At 39.6% G+C, this 16,591-nt stretch overlaps 3 protein-coding genes across 4 annotated transcripts; 1 reads left to right on the forward strand and 2 right to left on the reverse strand.

Moving 5' to 3' along the window:
* The first annotated feature begins 1,703 nt into the window (after positions 1-1,703).
* LOC103697042 (pentatricopeptide repeat-containing protein At2g44880) lies at positions 1,704-4,449 on the forward strand. The gene has a single exon (XM_008778809.4). The coding sequence runs from the start codon at positions 1,830-1,832 to the stop codon at positions 3,705-3,707; it is 1,878 nt and encodes a 625-aa protein (XP_008777031.2). The 5' UTR covers positions 1,704-1,829; the 3' UTR covers positions 3,708-4,449.
* A 526-nt stretch (positions 4,450-4,975) lies between these two features.
* Positions 4,976-9,135, reverse strand: LOC103697041 (3-isopropylmalate dehydratase small subunit 1-like). Its single transcript, XM_008778808.4, has 2 exons — positions 8,298-9,135; positions 4,976-5,373 (listed from the first exon to the last, which is right to left on the reverse strand). The coding sequence occupies exon 1, from the start codon at positions 9,091-9,093 to the stop codon at positions 8,305-8,307; it is 789 nt and encodes a 262-aa protein (XP_008777030.1). The 5' UTR covers positions 9,094-9,135; the 3' UTR covers positions 4,976-5,373; positions 8,298-8,304.
* A 142-nt stretch (positions 9,136-9,277) lies between these two features.
* On the reverse strand, positions 9,278-12,503 carry LOC103697044 (protein Brevis radix-like 4). Of its 2 annotated transcripts, XM_008778811.3 has the most exons (5): positions 12,063-12,503; positions 11,736-11,929; positions 10,550-10,676; positions 10,102-10,358; positions 9,278-9,883 (listed from the first exon to the last, which is right to left on the reverse strand). In XM_008778811.3, exons 1-5 carry the CDS (start codon positions 12,216-12,218, stop codon positions 9,805-9,807), a joined length of 813 nt encoding a protein of 270 aa, XP_008777033.3. In that variant the 5' UTR covers positions 12,219-12,503; the 3' UTR covers positions 9,278-9,804. The 2 variants fall into 2 exon arrangements, with proteins under 2 accessions (XP_008777033.3, XP_038975992.1); XM_039120064.1 differs by lacking the exon at positions 12,063-12,503 and having other exon boundaries at positions 11,736-12,041.
* Between the last annotated feature and the right edge of the window lie 4,088 nt (positions 12,504-16,591).

Raw genomic sequence — 16,591 nt, forward strand, 5'->3', positions numbered from 1 at the left:
AAGTGAGTGATAGATTTATCTATTTGTTACTACTCTCTAGTGATATTAGTTATTTGCTGTTTTGTCAACGTTTTTGAGAAATTATAAAGTGAAAAAGAGAGAAGAAAACTTGGCAGTTAACTTCACCTTTTTCTATAGAAAATAAAGTTAAATCAAGTTAAACAGCTTTTGGAGGCTTTGATTGGATAAATTTAATTTTGCTTTTTGGCAACTGGCTGAACTAATAATCTGTCTTTCCAGAGCAGCAGCAAGGTTCTTGTTTTGGCAAAGATCACAGTTTGAAGTAGTTCTGGGCACTTTCCCATACAAGACATTAATAGTATCAGTGCCAAAAATCTAGAGCATCATAAATTGATAATCTGATATATCTGTTGAGATAGTATGAACATATTGCGCGAGATATTCTGCTATGTCACCAAAAATATCAACTGAGATTGAACCGAAATATTGATGCCTATACTTTTCCATATTGGCAGATAATTTTTTTAAAAATAGTTCCTAAATTTTCTTTCTCGATATCTTGGCTAAGATAACAATATAGTCCTACATTGTGGTATCTTGACCGTGATGCAAAATATCTCATTTAATTATTTATATTATAAATTATTTTTTTAACATAAGTGCATGACAAGATAGTTCAAAAACAATGTAATGATAACTATTTTGTATTAAAAATGACATGTCAAAAATAATATATTTTTAAAACAGAAATTATGATAATTTTAGCCATCTTCTTATCTTGAAATTGAAAAACTATAGAGAACTAATATTAATATGACCAATCAAGAATATAGACTTTTGTTTGAAAAAATAATAAATGATATGATCATAGGAATGATGCATATAATACACATGTGCATATATATTTATATTTAAGTATAAAAATGAGTAGGTTTGTTTTGTTTATTTGCATATCTTTGTATTTTTGCTAAAGTGATTGGCAGTGCAACTTTTTCTAAAATTTCATGATGCAAAGTAATAATTCTAAATTATAATGATTTTGTTTAGCACATAATATTTATGCTAACGGCTTATATTTAATTTTAAAATTAAAATAAATTTGACTATTTAAATTATTATATCAATTAAAAATATCATCTATAATGGATAAAATATTATCCATCTTTATTTAACATTAAATTTTCCAAGAACAATTATCCTCCATTTAACTATAATTCATCGCATGTTTAATTTTTTGGCACAAGTAGACTAATCATACTATTGTGACTACTCCACTATTATACAAGGTTCATTTCAATAATTTAATTTTATTTGAAAACTATATTTAATTATTTTACAGTTACTGCCAATTTACTATACATTTCATTAAATAATATTATATTTACTAAATAATAGATATAGAATAATTATTTTTATAATTATTTATATGTCACGTATAAATATTACTAAAAAAGAACCTGTAAGCCGAATTCCAATCTCAATCGAGATAATGATGTCGGTCGAGATATATCAATCAAAATATTGCAATATCTTGGTTATTTTTTTTAAAAATAATTAATTGATTTTCAGAAGAATATCTTGGTTGGTTTATTAATGTTTGGTATTGTCTACATCCCAAGCATAGGAACAAAAAAAGAAAAACAAATTGATCTCGACCCTATTGTGGCTAAGCCTCTCTTTATCTCACAAAAAGAAAAAAAAGAAAAAAAAGAGAGAAACGCTAGATGGATCCTATTGAGAATAAAGGGAAGCTCCCAGGGTCGCTTCCAAAAGACAAGCCCAGGCTCTCTCCTCGTGTGCCCGGTGAATAATGTCTCTGAAACGCGAGGGGAAGAAGCTACCTGCAGCTGTCAAGAGCCCATCCATCCATGGCTACAATAAGAACGGGGCCCAGGGGAGGCGAACTCTGGTCCCCAGAAGAGAAGCTCTGCTTCTCCCTTCTCCAGCGAATTCCCTCACTTCCGCCCTCCTCCGTCGCCGCTCGCTTGCCATCCCTCCTCCAAATCCATGCCTTCCTCCTCCGCCGCGGCTTCGATGCCAACCTTTCCCTCCTCACCCGCCTTATCTCCTCCTGCTCCGATCTCGCCGCCGCCGCCCCACTCGCGGCCTCCTGCCTCCTCCTTCACGCCCGCCGCGCCTTCGACCGCCGCCCCACCCAGGACACGGTTCTTTGCAACTCTATGATCCGCGCCCTCGTCCACCATCGCCGCTTCCGCGAGTCCATCGCCCTCTACCGGGACCTCCGGAGAGGGCCGCCTCCCCCTCTTAGCCCTCCCTTCTCTCCCGATGATCATACCTTCCCCTTCCTCTTAAAATCCTGCGCCTCTCTCGCCGGCTCGCCCAAGGAGACAAGCGAAGGCCTCCAGCTCCATGCCGACGTGATCAAGATGGGATTTTGCTGCAATACCTTCGCGTCCACCGCACTGGTAGACATGTACTCCAAGTCGGGGAACATGGGATCTGCGAGGAAGGTGTTTGATGGAATGCCTCACAGGAGCCCGGCGTCTTGGACCTCGATGGCTGTGGGCTACGCCAGGAGTGGGGATGCGGGCGCTGCGATGGAGTTGTTTACGTGGATGCCTGAAAAGGACATGGCGGCCTTCAATGCGATGATCGATGTCTTTGTCAAACTAGGCGATCTGGGTTCGGCACGGCGGTTGTTTGATGAGATGCAAGACAGGAATGTGGTTTCCTGGACTAGTTTGATATCAGGGTATTGCAAGGCTGGCGACATGGAGGTAGCTAGAGCCTTGTTTGATGATATGCCAGAGAGAAACCTCTACTCTTGGAATGCGATGATCGGTGGGTATTGCCAGAATCGACAGCCACACCAGTCACTGGAACTGTTCCAAGAGTTGCTGTCTGAATCATGTCGATTTGAGCCGGATGAGGTGACGCTCGTGAGCATTATCCCAGCAATTGCAGATAAGGGTGCAATTGATCTTGGCCGATGGATCCACAGCTATGCTCGAAGAAAGGGGTTGGATCGGGGGATCAGTGTTTCGACAGCATTGGTGGCCATGTACGCCAAGTGCGGGGACATCTGCGAGGCAAAGCAAATATTTGATAGGATGCCAAGCAGGGAGAGGGCCTCTTGGAATGCGATGATCAATGGGTTCGCAGTAAATGGACGGGCGAAAGAGGCATTGGATGTATTTGAGGAGATGCGTAGAAGTGGGATCTCTCCGAATGAGGTGACGATGATCGGGGTATTGTCAGCTTGCAGCCATGGGGGTCTTGTGGATGAAGGGAAGAGGTGGTTCAGGGAGATGGCAGCATTTGGGATCGCGAGGAGAATTGAACATTATGGTTGCATGGTGGACCTCTTTGGAAGAGGCGGATATCTGGAGGAGGCTGAGAGGTTGATCGAGGAAATGCCATGCGATCCCAATGGAATAGTGCTGAGCTCTTTGCTCTTTGCTTGCGGTTGCCATGGGGATGTTGTTAGGGCTGAGAGGGTGATGAAGATGGCATCTGAAATCGAGCCCGGGAATGTAAGGAATTATATTATGTTGAGGAATATGTATGCTGGGAAGAAGTGGTGGGGGGAGGTGGAGAAGATAAAAGAACTGATGAGGAAGTTTGGGGGCAAAAGGGAGGCAGGGTGCAGTGTTATTGAGGTCGGGAGCAGGGCTTGGGAGTTTGTTTCAGGGGATAGAGCTCACCCCGAGTGGGAACTGATATGGGGTGTGCTTGGGAACCTACAATTGCTTATGAAAGGCCAAAGAGAGGAGCAAGGAATTTGACATGATGGCTATCTTGTAACATTGGTGAGTGAGGATTCATGCAGGCACGTGTCATGCAGTAGGGATAACTTTGATGGTTATGGTGATGATTTCTCAGGGTGATACACTCTCCTCAAGCTTGAACTTTAGATGATGATTAGAGAAACAGCATTTTTTTTTTGTGTGTGGGAAATTTGGACTGCGGTGGATGCTAATGTCGGTACCGCAGCTCAATCTATTCATAGTTAAGCCAGTGGATGAGTGATCCATCTGTGCCATGAAGATGATAGTTGGATGGGCATTTCGTGGATGCTTGATTCGAGGAACAGAAGATGGTTTTTCAAAGTGCTCTGTTGTGGTGACAGCAGGCTTAAAACTAGGATCAATGAATACTATAAGCAATTCATCAAACAAGTCTGGTGAAAAGTGACCGCTGATTCTGGATGTATGCTTAATTGAAGCGTGTGAGAGAGAGCAAATGAAAGGAAGATCATCACAGCTTCCCCAAGTAAGGCACAGGGAAGGCGCTTTTAAATTTTAATGGTGCATTGATGTTATAGAAAATTCGAAAATGTTTTTCATCGCTAAGTTTGTTGAGAGATGGCCAATCCGCATTTGGCCTCCTCATGCTGAAAGTCTTGGGAATTTTGGAGTCTAGGAGATCCAAAATTTTGTTGTATGGATTCTTTTTTCTTTTTCATACTGAAGTATTGTGAAGAGACTTGGATTCCCTACAAGAAGGGTTTCATGATGGTATTCGCAATTTTGTCTGCCACTGCCTAGAATTCTGTGTCTTGAAAGATGTCAGTTTTCCAGATTCAGCAATGCTTTATCCCATCATACATGTATGTATGTATGCATGCATGTAACCTCTAGGATTACCAGGGTACAAATGTATCATTTTCTAGTAAATATCAACAAGAAACAGATTTAATGTTCATGCATGTTGAGGCAATCCGTGGAATCACTGATACGCCTGCATGATCAAGGTATCAGCTCAATAAGCTGCAGCCATCAGCTATCTTAATCAAGTCTGCTACTAATATCTGAAGCTTGATTAGAACAGTCGGACAGTCATAAGATCAATTTAGAAAGGAACCACTTTCTGGAACTGCATTAATAGTTTGCCCGTTTCTTAGCAGGACATTACTAAGAAATTTGCATCTCACCATAGAAATCTGAAGACTGATCAAATATTTGCGTGTCTATTTCCTGTGAATGACAGAAGGATTATGATGCATTACATAAAGTATGCTGCTAAACTAGGGAAAAAAAAGTGAATCGCACAGTTGCATGAACAAGCCAAATCTGCATATAATGCTGACTCTAGACATCCAAACAAGCTGTAGTTCCACATCACTGTGTGGACATAAAGATATACTGATCATTTATACATCGAGATACAAAACATGTTCCCCCTTCCTAGGCTCCATCTGATCTCGCAACTCAAATAGAGTAATGTAGTTACGTAGAGCAATAAAGACTAAATAGATGACGGCTATATTTCATCAAGAGAAACTGACTGGTCTGCAATAGGAGATGCAGTAAGAGAATTATGTCCTGCATTTTGTTCTTAAAGAGGAAACCTCAATTATTAGAAGAACGATGAACCCAGATCTACATGTAATGTTGCTCTGGCCTGAGTCCCATAACTGCTACCGACACTGATGAACAGAGTTCCACTGACCTGAAGAAATGATAAAAATTCAAATAATTCCAAATAAATGCGATGTAAATAGAAATTTACGCAATATAAAGGATAAGATAAATTTCAATTATTTTTCAGCTCAACTTGAAAAACTTTAAAATCAAAAAAATTTTGTTTATCAAGGCTAGCCAGTTAAATTGCTGATCTTTCTATGTCTACAGCTCCAAATACACTATTACTGTATTACATGACTGACAAGCAAGTGCTGCACAGACAGATGAATACCAATCAAATTTTGTTTCCCTCACTTTCATGTGTTCCCAGCTTTGTGTGAACTACCACTTGAAGTTCTCTTTTCCGTGTTTCCCTCTACAAGGCCTGGTGCACATTTGTTTCTAATCGTAAAATCTCAGCAAGCAGCACATACAAATAGACTAGAATGCTCAAATCAAGTTGTAGCATTCCATAAAAAAAAGGCATCAATAGAAATATCACATCTATGTATGGTTGGCTTTCTGAAATCTTCTTTGAAATCTACAATGGTGCAAATTATAAGAGAGATCACATTATTCAGGTTTGGCATTTTGAGTTCTATAGCCAAAAAAGTCTAGGTCATTCCTTCCACTAATAGGAAAATCCTCTTTCCAACTTGATGATGACTTGGATGCTCCTTTCATGGAACCATCAACACAGCCCTTTATTTCCCTTATCATGTACTTTATAACTTACGATGGTCATTTATACTATCCTATCAAGTGATTTCCTAAACAAAAACCAGCATGGAAATAAATCATCATGAATATTATATCCAGTTTACCTATCTCCAAAATCATCATTAGTTATTTGATTAAGTTAAAACACTTCTTCATTTTCTTTACTGAGTATCCTAAAGAGCACAACATGTCATTCTTCTGTGAATTTGTTTCACATTTAATCTTTCTAAACAGAAACATCTCTTCCATGCTAGTACTTTATTACAAATTTTTAAGTTTTTTAAGAAAACCCCATATCGAATTTTCATTCACCAGTACCACTCCTTTGGTCTTCTTGCTCCACCTTAAAATTATGGACAACAGCTGAAAGTCTGCATAAGAACACGAGGATATACAAATTATTAATTAAGCTATAAAGACATGCATATTTTACATACCCAAATTCTGTAATATTACCCAAGGCTGACCTTCATGTTGGCGTATCTATTCTTACAATTACCATCTACGTCTCATTTCACACGCAGAAGCAATCATATTTTTTAAGCACTTGTGATGCTAAAAGGCCTCTCTCTCTCTCATATGCCAGCAGATAAGAGAAGCTCCGGAAGAAGTCTCATGCAAGAGTTAATGGAGATGGGGTGAACATATTGAAGCAAGTTGCGTGTTGCAGAAAAGGAAAATTAGTAAAGCATCATTTTCAGATGCCTGTACTGAACTTTGAATGTACATGCTTGATAATATGCACCACTATCAAAACATGTTCTCTGCAGTATTAGGTAAGGACAAGCAAAGAAAGGCGGCAAATATTGAAATGTGGCAGCATTTTACAATCATCAATGCCACTCTATCGATGCACATGAGAATGGAAGTGATAAAGGCTAACCAACTCATCCAAGAGAAGGATTAGATATCTTGCAACAGCCATTTATGTATAACCCAGAAAGCCTTAAACACGAAGGGTCAGCTTTGGAAGGAAAACTATGCAAAATGAAAAGGAAAAATGGATATTACCATGGCAAGGAAAAGTTTTCCAGAGATATAGTAATAAGCTTTCAAGCTGTCAGTTTTATAGGACATTAAGTCTCCATACAACGTTTGTCGAACCAACCAGACCCTAAAATAATCTGCGGTGAATTCCATAAAACCCACATGCTTAAGCATCATGATACTGAGATGCAACCAAGCTTCCCCGATATAATCATCAATAAGCAAAATGTAATATCAATTATCACCTTATAAAGGAAAGGGAGGAAATCCTTTATAGCTCATCAATTCAGGAGGTGTAGTAAAATGAATATCCTTGAAATCAAACAGATTGATTGTTTTAGCAGGTTTCTGAAGTACAGAAGTGGTAAGAGCACCTAGGAAGACTAGCAAACGAGGACGTTCAGTGCAGACAAATGCAGGCTAATTATCTCCATCTATGTAAGAAACCAACCTCTATTTTGACCTATCCAGTAGAATGCTAATGTAGAAAATCAGAAAAGTCACAATAGCCTAGTTTTGGATCTCAAACTTCATCGTCTTTGGTACTAAACTTTGTTCTACCACCCTTTCTATATTTTTTAGCACTGCTCAGAAGCTGATCATTGATTTTGAATTGCAAATGAGTTATATTTTGAATTGCAAATGAGCTATGTTCTTATAAAATTCAATTGTCAGCACTCCTTTTAAAATTGCATGGATATTTTCTTACATATAAAGTTCTCATTGAATAGGCTAGCTATCAAACCAAGCCATTCCAGCCTGAACTTTCCATATACAAACTAGAATTGTATCTACTAGACATCGTAGCATTCCACGTTTGTATTAGTCATGTAGTCTACTTCCTCAGCAACTAATGGCAATAGAACAAACACGAGTGCAAAGTGTGGCATTGACAAAGAGGAAAAAGCCTTATGACACCCAAAATTCATATTTTGATTATTTTTTGGTAAAACATATTTTGTTATTCAAAGCTAATCCAATGATACAATCATCCAATCATCCCGGGAAAAAATCAAGACAAAGTCGTTACCAAATTTCTGAAGTCCAGAGCCCAAGTTAAGAATCAGTAGAAAAATAACATATCCCATTTGATTCCACAATTTGATTTAGTTACAGCAAATTAAACGACACTTTCGACCTATCTGTAACCAAGATAACCAAGAAACGCCATAAACCAAACCAAACCTTATACCCATTCCATTTGCATACTTTTCCTAATTCTATGCAAGAATTAACATAGAAAGAACGAAAGAAAGGATTCACCTTTACTCTAAGCCGTCGATGCCGAAGCAATCATCCCAGTCTTCCTCGCATAGGCGAAGATCCCCCCAGCCTCGATCACCGGCCCCGCGTCTCCGATCGGCTTCAACCGGTACACCTTCCCCGTGGTATGGTTGATCAATCGGCTCTCGGCGAGATCGACGGTGACGATGTCCCCGGTGGTACACTCCTTCCAGATCCCCGTCTCCTCGGACTCCAAGGGGTAGATCTCGCCGGTGGCGACGGAGTTCCGGAAGAAGATCCGAGCATAGTACTCGGCGACAACGGCGCGAACGCCGGAGGCGCCAAGGGCGACGGGGGCGTGCTCGCGCGAGGAGCCGCACCCGAAGTTGGCGCCGGCGATGACGACCGGAAAGTGGGTGGCATCGGAGCCCGGGGGAATGAAGGGTACGGGGTAGGCGGTGGATGGGAGGCCGGAGAGGGCGAAGGAGCCGAGCTTGCGGTACTCGTCGGGCTTGGAGGGGACGAGGGTCAGGTGCTCCGCCGGGATGATCTGGTCGGTGTCGATGTTGTCGCCGAGGACGTAGCAGGGACCGTGGTAGGTGGTCGGCGAGGGGGACGAGGGGGTGGTAGTGGAGCGGGGGGCGGTGGAGAGGAGGAGGGGATCGGGGGCAGATCGGGAAAAGTAGGGGTATTTCGGGAAGGAGGCGCGGGTCGCGAATCGGAGATTGGGGGTGAGAGGCGAGTGTGTTTTCTGGGAAAATAAAAAGGTATTCGTGGCCTTCGCGGCCGCAGCCGGTGCCGCCGCCATCGCCACTGCCGCCGCCGCCATCGACATGGTAAGGAGCTGGTGATTCGGGAGGGAGCGAATGCGATTCTCCTCCGTAGTAATAATTTCATAATACTAAAGGGTTGTCTGATGTCGGCAACTGAAACGACGAATCAACTCAACCCTACTTAATCATGTCATCGTATATTTTTGTTCTTTAAAGATGGTAAGTTGGGAACAACCGGACCGATTGTTAATCTGCTCCTGCGGAACATTTGCTCTCTGGTGAAATCCGACATTGACATCTAGATTTCGCTTGTTTTCTGCAGAAGCAATGAACTTGTTTGCTACGTAATCGTCACTAACTCGACGGAAGCTGCTTCCGGAACCACGACCTCCCCCCCTCCTTTCTCTTCTTTTTCCTCTGCTTTCTAGGAGGCGGCCATGCCGGATATCAAGTTTTTCTTCTAACCTTTCTTGTCTCAAGAAAAACAGGCTTAAAGGCTCCAAGACCCTTAAACTCCTTCTCTTTCCCTTCTAATCTTGAGACGACTCTTCCATTTTGAACAAGTTATCATCTGTATAAAGTGTTTAGGCGTCGAAATACCCATGACCAAGATTGTCAAATTATGCGTCTCCTTAATGGCTTTCAAATCGACAACACATTTGCACGAACGGTGCTATGATAACCAAATACAGCATTTCATAAGCATGCCTAACTTAACAACAGTAAAAGAGTAGCAAACATATCAGAAACAAACCTGCCATCGCGGTAAAGGTCTACACGTACTGTTCATATAATCTGGCTTTGTTTTCTTCCCACCACACCCTTGCCTTCACCTCTCCAAACCTCTCCCGGCTGCAACAACGAGTTGATACAGACTAGTCAGCCATTACAACAACGGGATGTGGGCTAGAATTCTCATAGTAGTTTTCCTTTTCATTTCATGTTATTTTACTTGAGCACCAGGAGCTCTATCTTTTCTCTTCAGTAAAGCAAGCATCAGCCATCACACTGACAGCCTCCATGCCAAAAGTTTGCAGTTTAAGACTATTTCTGAAGATTATGAGGCTCACCTGAGTTCAACGCGCGTTAGCTCTTTGGAGCCATCTGGCAAGGAATGGATGGTTATAACGACACCAGGCTCGTCTTCCACCACCCACTCTACCACCTTGCCCTGGATTCCTCCTGGATCGGCCATTGTCGAGCTTTCTCCCTCTTGAGCGCTGCTGCATGGGTCCATTCTCGGTGAGTGCGGTGACTCCGTGGAGTTGCGAGGGGTTCGTGCTGACTCCATTACTTCATGAACTTGAGATGAATCAATTGGATGATTCTAGGAAAAAAAACAGAGAAGAACATAATGGAAAGATAATGTCAGAGCCATGTCACAAACTGCTAAGAACTGTCATTGGTCATGCAACCGAATTTGGTCTGTACTATCGTTACTGTTATAGGAGGACAATCCAATCAACTTGGAATATAGAACATTAACCAATGTCAGGATCTTATAGAAACTAAGCTTACCTCGTCGTTGGCATGAGCTGATGGTGTCTGAGGTATTTGGCTCTGAGAAATGCTATACAGCTCTACAATTCTGTCAAAGTTTTCACTCCACCAGTTCTGAGCTGCCAAGGCATCAAACATCTCCGCGCTGGAAGCATAAAATTAATCATCATAACAAGCCTCGAACACTATTATAATTCAGCACAATGTGGCACATGGTCCTGCACAAATGCAGCATTTTGCATTATGGTGCAAGTGCAACTATAGTCCTTGTGTTCATTCTGTGTCCACTAGGTGCATATCTTTCTATCTTTTAAAGAAATAAGGAACTAATGCCATTATAAGGGTTTGAATTCAGGACCTCTTTTTAGATTATTCATTTGTAAGAGGAGTGTCAACCAGCAGATCCAAGTTCCACAGACAGATATGTATAAAAAATCTATAAATTATCTTTTAAGTAATATAAGAAAAGCTGCAAGATATTTGTTAGGGGTGATGTCATGAATATTGTGAGGTTTCTTTCATCGCTTTTTGGTGATTCACAAATAATGAATTCAGATATCATTAACTATGAATCTCTGATCAAATTATGACATGCTAAACTTCTAATATCTTTGTTGGTGAGTGCAACAACACCATCGATGGCAGCGAGGATAAACCATTCCCATTAATATAGATATAATTTCTCATTCTTATTTCATGAGAAATATGTCGTAATATGTTTGGGAAGCAGGTGAGTAATGGAATCACATGGAGACCTAATTTATCAAAAAAAAACAGATAGGGATAAAAAGTTTTTCAAATTTTTAAGAAAATTGCACTAGACATCAAAAAGCGTCTCGAATGGGGTTTGAAGCCAAAAAACCAAAGCATCCATTCAATCATAATTAGGATGAGAGAACTATGTAAAAGGTTGAGATACCATTTTTTTTTCTGATTTAAAAAAGCATAGTTCTTTGATGCAAAGCATATTTAGACAACACAGATATGAGGACAGAATTTTTTTCAAAAAATGAAGTTCAGGATATGAAGATCCTTTGCTAAATTTTGCATCTGATGGAACATAATCTATTCTGTTATTAAAAGCTATGCATGGGCTTCATTCAAGAGTTCATCCATCTGCAAAGCATGTACATGACCCCTGCCATATCCTAGTACTACTCTGAAGAAGGGAAATAAGATGCACAAGAAACATCCATTTGGGTACCTGAAACGTATCTTTTTTATAAGGTTGCCTCCGTTAGGCAGAGGCATCAAGGTTATAAGAACCCCACCCTCAGGCTCTGCCACCCATTCCTTTTCCTCTTCTTCTCCTTTGGCCTCCATTGTAGCTGTTGCTTCCGAACATTCCGGCTTCCTCCTCCGTTGCACCCGCACAACCTTCGAGGACATGTCCTTAATCTACCATTTAACAAAAAAAAAACAGAGGAGGAAACGGAATCATCATGTACAGAAGCCTGGGCTTATTGGAAGACCAGTGAACTGATGAGTTTATTGGGAATAAAGGAAGAGCTATCAAAAAAAGGAGGGTTACATGGTTGGTGATTTCTTTGAAGAGTCCTTTGGGGCCGGGACAAGGAATGCATGTAATCATCTCTCTCTCTCTCTCTCTCTCTGTCTGTCTGCGCTCTGCTCTGCTTCGCTCTGCGTCAGGATGGTGAGAGGAATTTTGGAAGCTTTGCTGGACCATGGCCAATGGAAAGACCTTGTTTCAGGCTTTTTAATGGAAAGAACCATTCCATGCTTGACTTCAGCTAAACAATCGGGCAAGTGATTATGTCCGTAAAAGGTTTGGAATTTGAAATTATTTTTCTTCTATGAACGGGTTGGATGGACGAAGAGGCAACTGCGCCTCCACCGCAAAATCAAATCGGATCAACAAGACGGAAACCTCCGAAACCACTACTGCTGCTGCATCTTCCAAGGTTGTGCTATACGTATGTATTCGTGTCCAACTCCAAGAAAGTATTCCTGGTATGTGTTCGAAATTTGGATATTTATTATTATTTGCAGCTTTTACAGACGGATAATCAGCCTCTTCAGAGAGAGAAGAAGATTTTAGAAAAATATTAGAAAAATTTTGAAAATAAGAATGATGGCAGTATAAAAGACATATAGAAAGTTTGAGTCAATTGATTTGGGTTTAAATTATAAATTATAAGTTTAAATTTAAAATACAAGAGAAATAATAATTTTGCAATTTTTAAAATTGAGGGAAGACAATTGCATGACTGATGTTTAAAATTCAAATTCAAATTTGGAATGCACCGTAAATAGTAATTGTGTTGGCATATCTCGTAATTGTGTGAATCAAATCTGCTATTAATTTCTAATACTTGAAATTCAAATTTAAATTTGAAATGTACCAAAAATGGTAATGAATCAAATATGCTATCTTGCCTATTCAAGCTAAATGAGCGAGTCTTGAACGTTGAGCTTGATTTGCAAATAGTGTAAGCAGCTAGGATGTAGACCTTTAGTAAAAATATCATCCACTTGATTAATGCTAGAAATAAAACGGACATGCATGAGAATAAATTAGATGTTGGATTAGGTTGCGGGATGAAGTTATTTTGGGAGTGTTCTAGGTGAGTTGAGTGGAGTGGTTGGAAAGTCGGTTGATGGTGATTGGCGGTTACACATTGGGATTAGTCTAGGCTGGTAGCTAAGGGTGCTGCTGTTGTAGTATAGGTGGGCTTGAAGAGAGGCCTAGGAGGACATGAGATGGACTCCTATGTGCTTATAAAATGCTTAAAACAGGCTCGAGATTTGAAGTGGAGCTTGAATGTTGGGCAATATTTTGGTGTGGTACCGTTGGCTAAGGCGATGGAGAACTGAATGTGACCTACCATGTTTGTAAATCTGAAAGTGATGAGGATAAAGTGGAGGGAAGAGAGGCGACATTGAGATATAGAAAGAAAGACCCATCAAAGACATTTTGTGATACAAAAACACGACTTATTTTAATATCAAGATATCCATACCCTTTTTGATTGGTACAGTAGCCCAGAAAAATATAGTAAGAGGACTTAAATTCTGGTTTATAAGATTGGTAAGAGCGGAGATAGGGATAGTATGCATATCCAAGGCCTTGAGATAGGTATAGTTTGGTGATTTTTTACAGCAAATTTGATTCATGCCAGCTACAATCACAAGATGGGTATAGTTTGGTGTCTTTTATAGCAAATTTGATTCATGCCAACTACAGTCACAAGATATGCCAACATAATTATTATTTCTGGTGTATTTCATATTTGAATTTGAATTGCACCAGAAGTAGTAATTATGTTGGCATATATCATGATTACCAATGTTTGATATTTGAAATTCAAATTCAAATTTGAAATGCACCAAAAATGGTAATGAATCAAATATGCTATCGTGCCCACTCAAGCTAAATGGGCGAGTCTGAATGTTGAGCTTGACTTGCAAATAGTGTAAGCAGCTAGGATGTAGACCTTTATTAAAGATATCAACCACTTGATCAATGCTAGAAATAAAACGGACATGCATGAGAATAAATTAGATGTTGGATTAGGTTGCAGGATGAAATTATTTTGGGAGTGCTCTAGGTGAGTTGAGTGGAGTGGTTGGGAAGTCGGTTGATAGTGATGGTGGTTGCGCATGGGGATTAGTCTGGGCTCGTAGCTGAGTGTGTTGTTGTTGTAGTATGGGTGGGTTTGAAGAGAGGCCCAGTGGGGCATGAGATGGACTGCTAGGTGCTTATAAAATGCTTAAAACAGGCTGGAGATTTGAAGTGGAGCTTGAATGTTGGGCAATATTTTGGTGTGGTATCATTGGCTAAGGTGATGGAGAACTGAATGTGACCTATCATGTTTGTAAATCTAAAAGTGATGAGGATGAAGTGGAGGGAAGAGAGGCGACATTGAGATATCGAAAGAAAGACCTATCAAAGATATTTTGTGATACAAAAACACGACTTATTTTAATATCAAGATATCGATACCTTTTTTGATTGGTATTGTAGCCCAGAAAAATATAGTAAGAGGACTTAAATTCTGGTTTATGAGATTGGTAAGAGCGGAGATAGGGATAGTATGCATATCCAAAGGCCTTGAGATAGATGTAGTTTGGTAATTTTTTATAGCAAATTTGATTCATGCCAGCTACAATCATAAGATGGGTATAGTTTGGTGTCTTTTTATAGCAATTTGATTCATGCCAACTACAGTCGCAAGATATGCCAACATGATTACTATTTTTGGTGTATTTCATATTTGAATTTGAATTGCACCAGAAATAGTAATTATGTTGGCATATAATATGATTACCAATGTCCGATATTTGAAAATCAAATTTAAATTCAAATTTAAAATGCACCAAAAATGATAGTCATGTTGACATATCTCGTCATTGTAGCTGGCATTAATTAAATCTGCTATCACCTTCTAGTGTCAACCACTTGAAAATAATTTTTTCTTCTCTTTATCAAGAATGTAGATATTGAAATAATTCTACAAATACCATTTTTCTTATATCTCTCAGCAGCAGACCAGGAAGTTTGGAAACACACATAATGGAAGATCTTAAAAATATAATAATCTAATATGTTTGTTTTACATAGTATTCAAAAATAATTGTATAATTTAATTAAAAATATTTTTCTATGGATTCTCGTATCTTCCTTATTCTCTCCTTCCAGGACAGATACTTGGACACGTATCCGTCCCAATTCTTACATTTGCATTCATGCGACATTATTTCAAAGGAACATTTGTATTCTGGCACATCTATGAGGAAAATAAGAGATAAGATAAATGAAATACCTTATTAAAAATCTTTGTTGTTATTCATATGATCTGATAATCACTCTCAAGTTTGGGATGAATTTTCTCTTGTTTTTCTTCATTAAAGTAAAAACTGGGTGAAATAGTATTAGTTTATCAAACGTTTAGTAATTTAGATATGAAGATAGAATACGTAAGCCTCATAGATAGAGTGATGCTCAAAAGTTTCGGTTCGATGTTAGAATAGATTTGGAGCTTGCGATTGGCAAGTCGCAGTTTAGTTGGCTACAATTGAATTGCAGACACCTAAGACAACTATTTGGATGCTTGCAACTGCAACTGCATGCTGCAATTTGGTGCAAAAAGAGGCCAAAATCTTGTAGTTAAAGCTCAAGTCAAAATTAGTCATGATTTTAATTATAAGATTCCTTATAATTAAGAAAGTCCTTTTAATGAATTCCCTCGTGACTCCAAACATTCCTCTTGTCAAGAGTTTTTTTAAAAACTGCAATTCTAATTATAAGCAACTAAATTGCAGCCTATGGTTGAATTACATGTAATTGAATTGCAGACATCCTTAAAACATTTCCCGTATCTAAGAAGCAAGAACATGCATCCCATGAGGCTTCACTCATTGGACTAATTATTAACTTATTCCCACTAACTTAAAATTTTGGGGTCAATTGGATACTTAACAAGTCCTCAAGGGAAGCTCCGTTGGCTAAAAGGCAACCCTGCACCAGCAGTTCTCTCACTCTTGATGGAATGGCTAAATTTTTATGGAGGTACCATATTATGAGCTACTCTTCTCTAATTGTAGATGAGGCGTAGAGAGTTGATTCTATTGCAAATTGAGATGATCTTCATTGCATCTCAACCATGAAGTGAGGGCCCTGTTCCATGGCTCTTTACTCTGATGGTAATGTTCATGCGAAATTAATGTAAGCTGTCGATGTACCACAAAAAAAAAACTTGCATGATTTGTGAAATACTTAAAATAAGTCCAACCTGGCTGTTGTCTATCCAATTTGGGTGGCATTTGTGGCTTGAGAATACTTGCTATCAATGGCCATTGTAGCTAACCAACATAGATGGCCACGGTTACCTCTACAATGTAGGTGCTCGCATCGAGAAAGACAACTTCATCATGACTTAAATGGAGTCCAAAGGGAAATAGGTGGCCCAAATCTAATAAACCAATAAGATATTTTTCAAAAAGAGTTAGTATTTTCTTATCAAGAGAAGACAAGCTGTGAATGCGCATCGCTGGCACAACCTGCCTGATGACTCGGCTGGACAAATGGGCTCGGGCACG

This window comes from Phoenix dactylifera, chromosome 2 (assembly GCF_009389715.1).
Source record: "Phoenix dactylifera cultivar Barhee BC4 chromosome 2, palm_55x_up_171113_PBpolish2nd_filt_p, whole genome shotgun sequence".
Lineage (NCBI taxonomy): Eukaryota > Viridiplantae > Streptophyta > Magnoliopsida > Arecales > Arecaceae > Phoenix > Phoenix dactylifera.